This window comes from Micropterus dolomieu, linkage group LG02 (genome assembly GCF_021292245.1).
Source record: "Micropterus dolomieu isolate WLL.071019.BEF.003 ecotype Adirondacks linkage group LG02, ASM2129224v1, whole genome shotgun sequence".
NCBI lineage: Eukaryota > Metazoa > Chordata > Actinopteri > Centrarchiformes > Centrarchidae > Micropterus > Micropterus dolomieu.
The window spans coordinates 15,017,572-15,031,155 of record NC_060151.1 but is presented as its reverse complement, the minus strand read 5'-3'; the positions used below and the strand labels follow the sequence as shown (position 1 = coordinate 15,031,155).

At 39.5% G+C, this 13,584-nt stretch overlaps 1 protein-coding gene across 2 annotated transcripts; it reads right to left on the bottom strand.

The window, feature by feature from the left end:
* Positions 1-5,889: 5,889 nt before the first annotated feature.
* On the bottom strand, positions 5,890-11,590 carry LOC123967465 (interferon-induced protein 44-like). 2 transcript variants are annotated; one of them, XM_046043570.1, is made up of 8 exons: positions 11,513-11,590; positions 9,452-9,463; positions 9,263-9,296; positions 8,866-9,064; positions 8,568-8,744; positions 7,920-8,091; positions 7,696-7,796; positions 5,890-7,553 (listed from the first exon to the last, which is right to left on the bottom strand). In XM_046043570.1, exons 2-8 carry the CDS (start codon positions 9,459-9,461, stop codon positions 7,392-7,394), a joined length of 855 nt encoding a protein of 284 aa, XP_045899526.1. In that variant the 5' UTR covers positions 9,462-9,463; positions 11,513-11,590; the 3' UTR covers positions 5,890-7,391. The 2 variants fall into 2 exon arrangements, with proteins under 2 accessions (XP_045899526.1, XP_045899527.1); XM_046043571.1 differs by lacking the exon at positions 11,513-11,590 and having other exon boundaries at positions 9,452-9,476.
* Positions 11,591-13,584: the final 1,994 nt, after the last annotated feature.

The window sequence follows — 13,584 nt, the reverse complement described above, 5'->3', positions numbered from 1 at the left end:
GCTCTTCTCCCAGTTGATTGCAAAGCCCAGGTTGTTCAGATGCAAAATCAACTGAGCTGTGTGGAAAATTGCCCATTGTTTTGACCTGGCCATGGTCTAAGTAGAAAAAGACTCTCATGCCCTGATCGCGCAATGGTAGCAGTGCGGCGTCTACGCACTTGCTGAATGTGCGTGGGGCCAGTGAGTAGCCGAAGGGGAGTCTGGTGTATTCGTACGCCACCCCCTGGAAGGCAAAACGCAGAAACTTCCTGTGTTTCCGGGCCACCTCGACATGAAAGTAGGCGTCTTTCAGGTCTCTCTCAGATCACCGGGCTGCACAAGCTCTAGCAGTTTCCTGAGTGTCAGCATGCAGAACGGTTTCTGTGCAATATGCTGGTTCAGGTAGCGGAGATCCAGGATGAGTCTGAAGCCTCCAGTCTTCTTGGGTACCAGGAAGTACGTGGAGTAAAGACCCCTGTACATGTCGTGGGTTGGAACGACAGAGATAGCCTGTTTCTGCAGGAGCTGTTGAATCTCTGTGGCCAGGAAGTCCACCTCCTCCTGAGAGGACAGGTTGGCTTCCTTGATGCCCTGGAAAGACGGTGGGATATGGCAAAATTGTAGGGAGTAACCCCGCCTCAGTGTGCCGTCCATCCAGTCTGTTGGCTTGCAGCAGCGTCTCCATTCCGTGTGGAAATGAGTCAGGGGACACGCTGTTAGCTGAGGAGCGTTGTGGATGAAACGCTGGAAAGCTTCCTCGGCCCTCACCGCCGCCAAACCCTCCATAAATGGGAGTTTGGCCCAAGGGGGGCCGCAATCGAAAGGGCTGAAGTCTCGAAAAACCCGAGCGGATTGTGGTGTCCTGAACGCACCATGGCCGGTCGCTCCGTTGACGTCATTGCCTGCGACAGTGTTGTCGTAGCGTCTACGGTGACGCGTTCACTATCAGCAGAACTGTCGAGAGGAGCAGTGACGAGCCGAGGAGCTCTCCTCTCCACAGCTGTTGGCCACTGTGGAGAGATAGTGTCCCCTCTGCGGCCCCATAGCGGGCTAGGCTGCTGCTACCACGGATACTCCGTGATGCGCTGCGACCTCTCGTTGGAGCAGTTTTCGGCAGCTTAGCGTGTATGTCTGTGTTGCACGAAAACACTGCCGGTGAGCTAGCAGCGCGCCCGAGCAGGTTCACGTAGGCGCGCTGGGAATGCAAGCTAGGATCAGATAGCTGCATTGTGCCGCTTCAGCCTGCCCTGGACTAGGGCTTTGTGGTCGCATTGTGCCGCTTCTACGGCAAGAGCGGCTCGTTTCTCGGCCGTCATGCCGCAGAAGCGGAGTGTGTCGTAGCTCAGGCGGCGTAGCAAGCACTGTGGATGCCCGGGCCGCACCACCGTCTCGTTCATCCTTAGCCGGGAGAGCGGTGTGGGCCTCGGGGCAAGCCATTAGCTTAGCGTCGGTGAACGCGCCGTGTTGAAGTGGCGTATTCAGCACAACACTTTGCTGGGAAGGGGTTGGTGGGGAGGAATTAGATCTTTGAGGAATGTAGGTTGTTTTAATCAAAACATTTGGTACATTTACACCCTTGTCACAAGCAGCACACAACTTAAAAACATAGTGGCTTGGACATGAGACGGAGGGGAGGGGCTCGGCCACATCGGCCGGCTGCTCTCCCTCCTCAGCCAGTCATTTCAGCGGCCGCTTCTTCCCCCAGCCGCAGGTAGGCTGGCGGGGGGGTCTAGGCTGCTCCTCTGGCCGCGATGTAGATCCCCTCGCCTGTGTGGGATCCCTTAATGCCTTTTCATACAATTCTAGGCAGGCATACAAAATTCGGCCTGTTTTTAGCTTTTTACCATTGCTTTTAATGAAATACTAATACACGGTGAGAAATGAGTAGGTAATTGAGTGAAAAGATAATGAAAGTGAGATTGAACAGAGTGAAGGAAGTGGTCGTCAATCTCACGCCTGAGTGATTTGCAGTGTACTCTGTCGACCAGTAAACGCACAAGTGGGTCCAGAGAATAACTGGATCAAAGTGGCCTGCGGACAGACATGTCCTGGTTTCTCTGTAGTGTCCGAGGGTTTTTGGAGTTTCAGTGGACCCAAAGATTGCTATGGACCCGAGTACAGACTAGCTAGAGAGAGTAGATTAAGTGTACTTCTCTGTTTATTCTCTTTTCAAAATAATTGTAACTCAATTATTTGCTCAACCCCTCAGACTGTTTTTATTTTCCATTTAACTCTTTTAACCCTGATTGTACACTGCACTGTAACTTTTATAATATTTTAATGTGTATGTGTTTTTTCAATTTCCCTATTTTGCTTTTAAACTTTTTCCCTGTTGCTTTTATGTTTTATGTAAAGCACTTTGAATTACCTTGTTGTTGAAATGTGCTATACAAATAAACTTGCCTTGCCTTGCTTTAAATCATTGAATTAACATTTGTTAGCGACAACTGACATGACTTGATTTTTCTCATTTAGAACAGCGACATGGTCGGCTAAAAGGGTATGGTGCTATCTGAATGTTTTGTACACTGAGCCAGAGATGTTTAGAGCTTATAAGGACATTGATTGAGCTTTACTGTCATGGCTGTCAAAACTCAAATGTTGCTCTGTGCGCCAAAATAATTTTTCACACTGTCAAACTCACAGAATTATGTTTACTCACACATGCACTCAAAATGCTCAATACTGTAGAGCCCTGTGGTTATTTCCTTTCTTACATCAAAACATTTATTAAAATCAATACATAAGTGAACCATTGTCAGTATTTGACAAAATACTAATTTGTCAGCTAAATCACGTCTAATTCTGTATTACTTACTTTACTACGGCGGCAGGAAAGGGTGAGAAGCAAGCAGTCCCCAAATCAGACTGCCGCCACTTGTGAATGAGCTGTATGCTGCAGCCAAGCACAGTATAATGCAAACAAGTTAGATGTGAGATTTTTAGTAATGCCACTCGGAATTAAATTTAAGATAATAATAATAATAACCAAAGTTGAAGAAAAGAAAAATGCCAAATGCTAAAAAACATGAACTGACATCAATTAAGCTAACGTTACTTAGGGTCTAGGGATTTATGCCTAAATGTTGATTTAATAATCTGAAAGATTGCAGATCCACAGTGTATCTTTCAGTGTGAGTAAACTTCCCGCGGATGACATGTCTGATGTAAACTGCCAATTTACGTCCGTAAATCCGCTTAAAGGGATCAGAAAAAACACTAATGTTAAGGTTAGTTAACTTAACCTGCCTGAGAAATAATCACAATCAGACTCTCATGACTCTCAAGCCCTCATGACTGGCTTAAAATTAGACCACTTCAGGTAATTGATGTTAAAATCACTCCTCTCCCAGACAGAAACATATCCAAATTGGGCTTTGTTATCTTTTAACTCATATAAGTTAGTTAGCTAGCTTAACATTAATGCTAAGGTGCTGTAACACGTGTTAACTTAGCTTGCCATAATCGGATATTGTCTGAATTAAAATTGCAACCAAAGTAACATTATCTATGACCGGTAACGCCTCCTCATTTGCATACATGACTCAATCCCCAAAACCAAAAAACACCAAATTCCCAATCCTAAATTGAATTTCGATTTTAGTTTCTGATGTACATTTATTCATTTAGCTGACGCTTTTATTAGTATTTTATAAGTAACTTACAATTGCTATACATATATGTCAGAGGTCGCACGCCTCTGAAACAACTAGGGGTTAAGTGTCTTGCTCAGAGACACAATGGTGTCTCACAGTGGATTCAAACCCAGGTCTCTCACACCAAAGGCATGCGCCTTATCCACTGCACCATCGCCACCCCATTGCATGGGAACCCTGACTGGTTTGCAACTAGGTAGTCTGTAGCGACAAGTGGCCCGCCTTCTGCAAAGAAACCCCACTCTCTCGGGTCACCAACTCCGGGCGACTTTAGCGCATTATGAATTCAAATACCACTTAGGAAAAAGGGCGACCTCTGATAACAAGCTAGTTTAAATACTAGGTACTGGCCTTTCCGTCTGTGTTAAATGTCTTGAAAAGTTTCCTACCACTTCACTTCTGTCTCATTTTACATTCCAGAGAGTCAGGTGCTGAACACAGCTCCTTAAAGGGCCAGTTTGCTGTTTATCTGTAATGAGGTGTGTTTATGTAGGCTGTGTGGATGTAAAAGTACAAGAATGCTAACTTACCAGAGGAGGAAGAAAATTAAGACAAAAAGAGACAAAAAACTCTTTCTAATTTTTTAAGGTGTTCACCCAAAGAGAAACTTGTTTATTTTAAAAAAATGCTAAAGCTGAAGCTCCCAAAAGTTCCCCCTTTTTCTTCTCTTTCGCCCCTTCTTCTTAATTATTTCCTCAGCTCTAGGATTAGCATCTTAAATAATGATCGGCAGGAAAGACCTTACCCCTTTTACATACTTTAATTGCTGCCAGAACTTAGTCATCTTATTGATTGGTTCTTACATTCTCACCCCATATCCTTCCTTTTAGCGTACACTTCCTGCCTGTAGTTGCAGCACCCTTTGCTCTAGTCACAAATTAACAATAAAAATATCAAGTAAAATAATAAAACATATCATGTAGATTCAATAAACTATGATTGTGTAACCTTGTCTAATTTCCAATGCATATAGACCAGATATAGTAGGTTTCAATTTAAACAAAAGACAGAATGAGCATTTCTTCTCTTATACATCTTAAATGCATCACACAAATGAATTCACACCCAAAATGCAGAAAAGACATCAAACACCGGTTGTCACTATTTTTTTACAAAGGAAAACCTTCCTTCTGTTCTTTTAATCTCAAAATGAGGTTACCTTCATTTTCACAATGGCTACTGATGTATAGGCAAATAGTGCCTTCCTTCCTGATTAAAATTATTATCTTGATGTCATCAGGGAATGCATACATGAGACGACCTTACAGAAGACTTAAAGTTTATGTAACGTTTATCACACCTTTTTTCACACCTCCCCTCATGTGTGATATACAAATGTGTCGTCAGGGACACTTTCCCTTTTGGTTTAATTTACAGAAAAGAGTGGACCTTAGCTTCCTCTTTACTGGAAACTAGCATTATTTTGAGACATGTCTAACCATACACAGACAAAGGTCTCATAAGGCAACGATAAGGGCAGGCAGAAGAGATGTAGAGATATAGGAATTATTAAAGAAATAATGACAGTATCTCAAATTAAACATCTTTCTTACTTAAAAGGTTGTACTTTTGTAAAGTGAGCAGTTAACGATTATCAAAGTCCAATCATTTTACTATGGCTCGTATAGAGGGTATGCGCGTGACGTCACAGTAAGCAGTTACGCTTACTGAGTGGCAGAAAGACGAGCAGCAGTGTTAGCTTGAATCAGCTAAAACACAAACAACACATCTAAAATGGGAAAGAGCTGGACAACTGGTTCTTTGGTAAGCAGAAAGGATCACTGTCAAGTCCGACTGCCTTTAATTTGAGCAAATAATCAGTTGTTCTACTCATGGTTTGCTAAACGCAACCATGGTAACAGATGTTTTGCCACTCAGTCCAGCGTGCTCCTGAAGGGAAGTGACATCAACGCATACCCTGTATGTGTGTCAGGCAGTCAGACTGTTTCTATGAAGACCCCCCAATAACCAGAACCAGAGGCTGCCAGTGTCCTTTTCTTTTTCACATTTATCTCATTCTCACAACACAACAAACTGTGATATACTGTGTTTTCTGGACCTTTCTATGAAAACCGGCATTAACTTTTTCAGTAATTTGACATACATTAACTCGTCTGTTGGATCGGACCGAACAGCCTTCTCTCCCCACTTGTATCAATGAGCCTTGGCTGCTTGACGCTGTCACCGCTTCTCCTGAACTTGTACTACTTTTGATAGGTGTTATTAGGTTATTTATTTACACACAGTTACATACTTTGATTTTCCAAACATTCATTTTATTTGTCTATCCAGGTTGGATACAGAGTATTCATACTTTGTTTATCAAAGTAAAATAACAATAAGATACATTGACATTTCTAACTAAAATATAAGGATGTAATGAAGCCGCACATGCTTTAGTACATACTATATGAATTACACAATACTAAAAGTTACTAAAATTTACAGACAGAAACATATCCAAATTGGGCTTTGTTATCTTTTAACTCATATAAGTTAGTTAGCTAGCTTAACATTAATGCTAAGGTGCTGTAACACGTGTTAACTTAGCTTGCCATAATCGGATATTGTCTGAATTAAAATTGCAACCAAAGCAACATTATCTATGACCGGTAACGCCTCCTCATTTGCATACATGACATTTATGACAAGATACATTGACATTTCTAACTAAAATATAAGGATGTAATGAAGCCGCACATGCTTTAGTGCATACTATATGAATTACACAATACTGAAAGTTACTAAAATTTACAGACAGAAACATATCCAAATTGGGCTTTGTTATCTTTTAACTCATATAAGTTAGTTAGCTAGCTTAACATTAATGCTAAGGTGCTGTAACACGTGTTAACTTAGCTTGCCATAATCGGATATTGTCTGAATTAAAATTGCAACCAAAGCAACATTATCTATGACCGGTAACGCCTCCTCATTTGCATACATGACATTTATGACAAGATACATTGACATTTCTAACTAAAATATAAGGATGTAATGAAGCCGCACATGCTTTAGTGCATACTATATGAATTACACAATACTGAAAGTTACTAAAATTTACAGACAGAAACATATCCAAATTGGGCTTTGTTATCTTTTAACTCATATAAGTTAGTTAGCTAGCTTAACATTAATGCTAAGGTGCTGTAACACGTGTTAACTTAGCTTGCCATAATCGGATATTGTCTGAATTAAAATTGCAACCAAAGCAACATTATCTATGACCGGTAACGCCTCCTCATTTGCATACATGACATTTATGACAAGATACATTGACATTTCTAACTAAAATATAAGGATGTAATGAAGCCGCACATGCTTTAGTGCATACTATATGAATTACACAATACTGAAAGTTACTAAAATTTACAGACAGAAACATATCCAAATTGGGCTTTGTTATCTTTTAACTCATATAAGTTAGTTAGCTAGCTTAACATTAATGCTAAGGTGCTGTAACACGAGCTAACTTAGCTTGCCATAATCGGATATTGTCTGAATTAAAATTGCAACCAAAGCAACATTATCTATGACCGGTAACGCCTCCTTATTTGCATACATGACATTTATGACAAGATACATTGACATTTCTAACTAAAATATAAGGATGTAATGAAGCCGCACATGCTTTGGTACATACTATATGAATTACACAATACTGAAAGTTACTAAAGATTATCAAGAAGATTATTGTTTGAATCTCAGTTTATTCATGTCTTAATCATGCAAGGTTTGCCTCAGTAGTTTGTAGGTCTACAGGCTGTTGAGGAAGTCTTCTCCATAGCTAATCATCTGTCTCAGTGCACTCAGTATGAACGAATTAATGTCATCATTTGTTACAATTTCATGATCGTAGTTCTTCACAAGAAAGATGCAGTTCACTGGAATTCCCAGCTGCATGTTGAATTTGTCAACCTAAGTTTAAAAGGAAGAGCATTTCAGATAAAGATCAGTAATTGCGAAGTGGTCACCAAAGAAGATTTTATATATTGAAAACTGAACTTACAAATAAATAAAAATTACAAATCTAATAAACGCTAGACTAATAGAATCTTACCTGTTCCTTCAGGTACTTGCTCTTATAGACATTATTTATATTTTTTTTTACCTCTGGACAGGCTTCATCAACTTTGGTGAGAATAGCCAGTTGGGGAATCCCTGTCAAGATGGAAACCTGATCAGTTTTTTAAGCATTTTCTTTGCTGGTATTTAAATTCATAAAACCCAATATGGCACTATTAGTCCGCACAGAGTAATAACTATTGTGTTGTCAGCTCTTACCCATTTCACTGGCTGCTAGTCTGACTTCTCTCATCTTCTTCAAAACTTCATCACTTAATATAGATAATGAGCTGGCAGGAATGACACAAACCAGAACGTGAACTCTGTCATCCAGAGTGGGAGATGAGTTGTAACCTTGATCACCCTGATTCAATTTATGTTTAGGAATGAACTAGAAAACAGTAATTCAGTCAATGTTATTTTCTAAACAATTTCAGTGAAAACATGTTTAATGCAAAGTAATAAAAATATGTTTTAAAGTTACCCTGCAGAGTTTTTATTGCGCATTTTCCCTGTTTACGGGACCCCATTTTGATTGTCTCGTGCATACAAGAATGCACATGCATGCTCATGTAACAAGATACACATTTGTGCCAGTGGTTTCACACTATTTCACAGATATACAGGTGGCGGTAATGCACTAGAAACGCAGCAATGCATGTCAGGAAAGAAGAAGACTGCTTGCTGCAGCAGCACTGGTGTAAACAATGCAGGATTCAAACTTTTATGAGAAATTGACATTGTTTTATGAGGAAGGAATGAATTCATCACATTTTTTAACAAAATGGGTGTAGCTGAGTACCAGTTTGTTTGCAAGAAAACTCCACACGGCCCCTTTAAAAACTATCAGAGTTGCAAAGATTGCACCTTGTAACCTTCTGTCACATGTCCGCTCAAGGCCAGTTTGACGTCTTCCACTTCCACTCCCCCCTTGGTGTCTTTCTCTTTTGCTTTCTCTGTGTCGTCTTTCTCAAAGCCCATGATGTCATTGAAAATGAACGAGTAAATATTCTCTGGATCTTTGTGGATTTTGTAAGTTGTGTACTATAAAGCAGAATGTGTAATTATTAGCATAAATTTAGCAAATCCATGATAAATACGCAATTGTTACACCAGTAATCATAGATGCTATTGTACTCACACCACAATCAACAGTTATTCATACTTTTTTGGTAAAGCTGTTCCCAGAGATTGCATCTGTCAAAGCCCGACCAGTAACTCTGCCTTGTAAAACACTTTCAACAGAGTTGATGAAACTGGACTTGCCAGCACCAACTGGTCCATGAAGCAGAATTCTGAGATGTTTGACTTCTTTGTTTCGAGGTTGGTAAGATTTCACAAAATCGAGATTTTCCTGCTTGTTTCTGTTTATTGAAGAAAAAACATTAAACACAAAATACTGTTTGAATTTGATTGTTGCATGCACAATAAGTACATTGTTATTGATGCTCTATCGCCACACACACCAACCAGCTAACACAACAACAAAACATTTGAGTTATGTGTTAAGAAGCACAGACCAAGGGCTCAACCACACTGACTTTATGTTTACTCATACTCACTGCGGCATGGTCCTCCATGGCTTACTAAAAAGTGCTGTGGATTACAAATGTGGTCATACAGTGAGACAAAGCTGTATTTCAACATTATGCATTATTTCTGTGAATGTTAGTATTGTTAAAATGTTAATGACTTTTGAGATATTTAGGACATTTTACAAGAAGGTGAAAGTTTGACAGGTCAAGACATACCTCCTCCCATAGCTGTAAAGTAAGAAATTGCATGTAAATATGCATGAATTTACAGTGGTAGAATTATAAGTAAGATCATTTGCTTAGTAAATGTACCAATACAATGATGCAAAATATCCCATAAGAAGTACAAGTTTTGCAATCATCAAAATAATCTCAAAGATCAGCAAAAACCACATAAAGCATTTTATTTATTCAGTTTAAAGTGGCAAAGACAGTGCATATTATTAGATATTTCTGTGAATGTGACTGCAGTCAAAAGTGAAAGTATTTTTTATGAAAAAAAGGGCACATCACTGATATTTATTTATATGACATAAGATTAAAATAAACTTTTTAGCATTGTTGATGTTGGAGCTAGTTGATGATTAATGTGAGAGTAAAGAAGAAAAAAGAATATTTAATGAATGTTGAATTGTATTGTTTAATCTTTTCTAATTTTTTGTGTAAAATCTTAATTTTAAAGTTAAAGTATCTATAGCTGTCAGATAAATGTAGTGGACTAAAAAGTATGGTATTTATCTCTGAGACTTGGTAACTTTCCACCACATATTTTGCCTACTCTAATATCAAATGTCAACAGAATTGGAATATCTTATCTAATTGTCAATCTTTAACCTGTCCTTAAAAGTTTATGTTGAACAACTATTGAAAAATATAATAAGATCATTTCCCATGATCAAATTAATGAAGTATATTGCAAATATACTGTATTATTACATTGTAAGCTTGCAATGACAACATAATACCTTTGCATATTTTAATATCAGTTGTACAACTGATGATGCAACAGTGAAATTGTATCTTCTTTATGTATTTTTCCAAGACCAAAATTAAGACAAAACAGATTTTGCATCTTTTTCAGTGGAATCGAGGAGTATACTGTTTTGAATGTACAGACTGGTATAATATACATAATCACTGACATACATCTGCAAATGTGTTGATGATGTGATGATCACTAAGATAATAAAATCAATCCCCAACCCGAAAGTCTAGATGAGTGGAGAAAAGTGACAGCTCTGTCCAGGACACTAGCACAGACTGGAAGAAGACCTCAGCACTGACAAAACCAAAGATATGTGGCAGGCGGTCAAAAACATCTGCATCAGCAGTGTGTGAGGCCACATTACCAGATGAGCTTAACACCTTTTATGCTCGCTTTGATCTCCTCAACAAAGAGTCAGCTGTAAAGTCTACTCCACCTCCAGAGGACTGGCCATTGTCAGTATCCTTAGCAGAAAAAACTGCAGAACCTGTACCATAAACTCAACCTGCCAGAAAGCTCTCAACCTCTCGGATTTGAAACCACTGGACTGCCTAGCATGCTCAGACCCAGGACTTTAATTTCCCACCTTTGCCCCACTCACTTTCATTCTGTTCATAGTTCAAATACATCTCTTAAAACTATCCTGCTGCGTCTGATCTGCTTTGGGTTCAAGCCAGAAACCTGACATAGTCTGGCTGAGTGTTGCACAGAGAACTACTACTCAGCGTCAGCAAAACACAGGAGCTGATTTTAGGAAAAAGATAAAAACACACACTCCTGTCCACATTAGTGGAACTAAGGTGGCGTAGATGAACATTTTTAGGTTCCTGGAATTCAGCATCACAGAGAAGTTGACATCTCACATCTCCATGCTGGTGAAGAAAGCTCAGAAATAGCTGTATTTCTTAAGAAAACTTTAGGCAAATTTCCTGTGCCAAATTCTTGTCAACTTTTACTGAGGTATAAAATATCAGTAGAAAGCTGACTGGAAACATCACCGACTGGCATGTGAGGACTCAACTGTATAAAAACAGTTTCTTGGAAGAAATAAGGTTTAATTTCTTTTAATTTTATGGTGTTAGCTCCACAGAACATTTAGGCTACATCTTTCAGAGTAGAATAATAACAAAAGCACATGAGAATTTACATTCTTTAGAGGATTTACTTTTTAACTGAAATTATTTGGTTTTATTCATTGAACACACTAGTCATTACACCATATAAACAAACAGCATTTTGGCATCACAATAGCATTTTCATTTCTAAGGACAGACATAATAGAAAGTTCTTACCTTTGTTTATGTGGCTCTGGACAGAGTGATTGTGTAATGTTGAGAGGGACAACTGTTTTTATTGGTTCTCCTCCTGCTTTCACTGTCTTTTTTCAGTTTTAAGTTTCAGTTTCAAGTTATAGCCAATCACGTGACTTAAAAGAACTCTGGGGAGATGGGGAGTGGACCGCACACACAGTAAACACACAGTAAATTGGCACAACGGCATCCTGACTCTGGCTAAATGTATCCCTCCACTGCATATGCACTATCCACAACCTGGATGTGTAACTAGTACAAATTAGTGTATTAGTATAACATTATAACATTAAATAAAAAGTACAATATTAACGTAATGGTATAATGTTAGTATATTGATATATTTATAGGTGACACTCATAGACCGTGTATAGTCTGTATATATGTAGAAATGGACGACAGGTTGCCATGGTAACAACGATAGATAATCCCGCTCTGAAAGAAACTCTGCTTTATTGTCTTTTTTCCTCTAAATGGGACCATAATTTACTAAATGAACATCATTTTGTATTGAAGAAGACGTGAAACTAGTGATTGAGACCATAAACTAATCGAAAAAGTGTTTACTGAGGTTATTATTCAAGTGAGAAGTAGGGTCATTTTACCAGTCTTTCAAATGGAACCGGACTTCTTTTTGCAACCAGAAGAGTCGCCCCCTGCTGGCCGTTCAATAGAATGCAGGTTTCCTCGTTCGCATCAGTTCGCTGAACAGGAGCTTCCTGCTTGGTTACATACAGGTACTTTATATAGAGTATTTGTAACATTTCAACAGCTTATTAGTTGAGATTCAAGAATTTAACTGTTACAACTGTTTTCTGACCACTGTGGATAAGGTTTGATTAGGGCTAATGTTTGTAAGTGTATTCATTATAATTTCATATAACAGTATATTATTTAGCTTACCACGAGTATAATAATTCCAAAAAACAATGCCAGTGAGTGAGTCTTGCATTATGATTATGTTACATTATGATCATCAACCTTAATTGAATCATCATCATCATCATTATGGCATGGCACGCACTGTACCTCCCTGATCCCTCCATATAAGTCCTTTTAAACTAATCCATGCTTGAGGCTTCACCTATGCTCTCTCACTGTCCTTAGGGTTGCTACCTTCAATACAGAAAAATAAGAGACACCTGCCAAAGCGGGAGCCACACCCCTCGGGGGCCTGGCAACTACAGGCCTGAGGGTGTGGTGGTATATCATAACTTAAAACATGTTTTCAGGAAAGTATCAAGATTGATACCAATGGACATTGAAATCAGTGTGAACAGATGGACTCAGTCTCTCTCTATCACAACTCAACAGACTAGTGGTCATATTGTCACAGCTGAATACATAGCTATGACAATAATAAACATAGGTGTCACGAATTGTGATGTGAGTGCATGGAAGAGTAGGACGGTGGACACAAATGCAGGACACAGAAACAGGAAGATTTAGTTGATGATTTATTAAGGCAAACCAAAATCAAGCACAATGTCTATGAAGATTCTCAGTCATCCAGGTCATAGTTATCCAACAAAGGTTAAAATCAAGTGCAACTGGACTTGGTTGAAGATACTGGAAGACGTTTCGTCCCTCATCCAAAGGACTTCTTCAGTTCTGACTGACTGGCAGGGAAACTCAGCTATTTAACCTCAGTGGGGTCGTTGGCCAGGGTGCACATTTTAGACAGAGAAGATGGATGGTTTGAAAGAGGTGTCAAGGAAGCCATCTACACCAGGGTTGAGAAGCCGTCATTGAACAGAGCAGGGGGTCTACGCCACCACTTATCCCCCACTTACAATGCTGTCCTTTCATCACTTCCCAGGAAACTCAACAAACGTAACCTATTGGCCTCAGGTGAAGATACCAACGATGGTCGTTCAGTCTTGGCCACAGGTAGTCATAACGACTGTAACGACTGTCGTCACAGCAACCAGGAACACTAACGAACCAGCGGTATCGATGACCCGGGATAACGACCCCACTGAGGTTAAATAGCTGAGTTTCCCTGCCAGTCAGTCAGAACTGAAGAAGTCCTTTGGATGAGGGACGAAACGTCT

Bases quoted from the DNA above. Each gene is read 5' to 3' on its own strand.
- LOC123967465 (XM_046043570.1), bottom strand. The intron at 7,797-7,919 runs GTAAGAGCTGAC...CCATCTTGACAG, and splicing joins ACTAGCAGCCAGTGAAATGG to GGATTCCCCAACTGGCTATT. The intron at 7,554-7,695 runs GTAAGATTCTAT...TTTTAAACTTAG, and splicing joins GCAAGTACCTGAAGGAACAG to GTTGACAAATTCAACATGCA.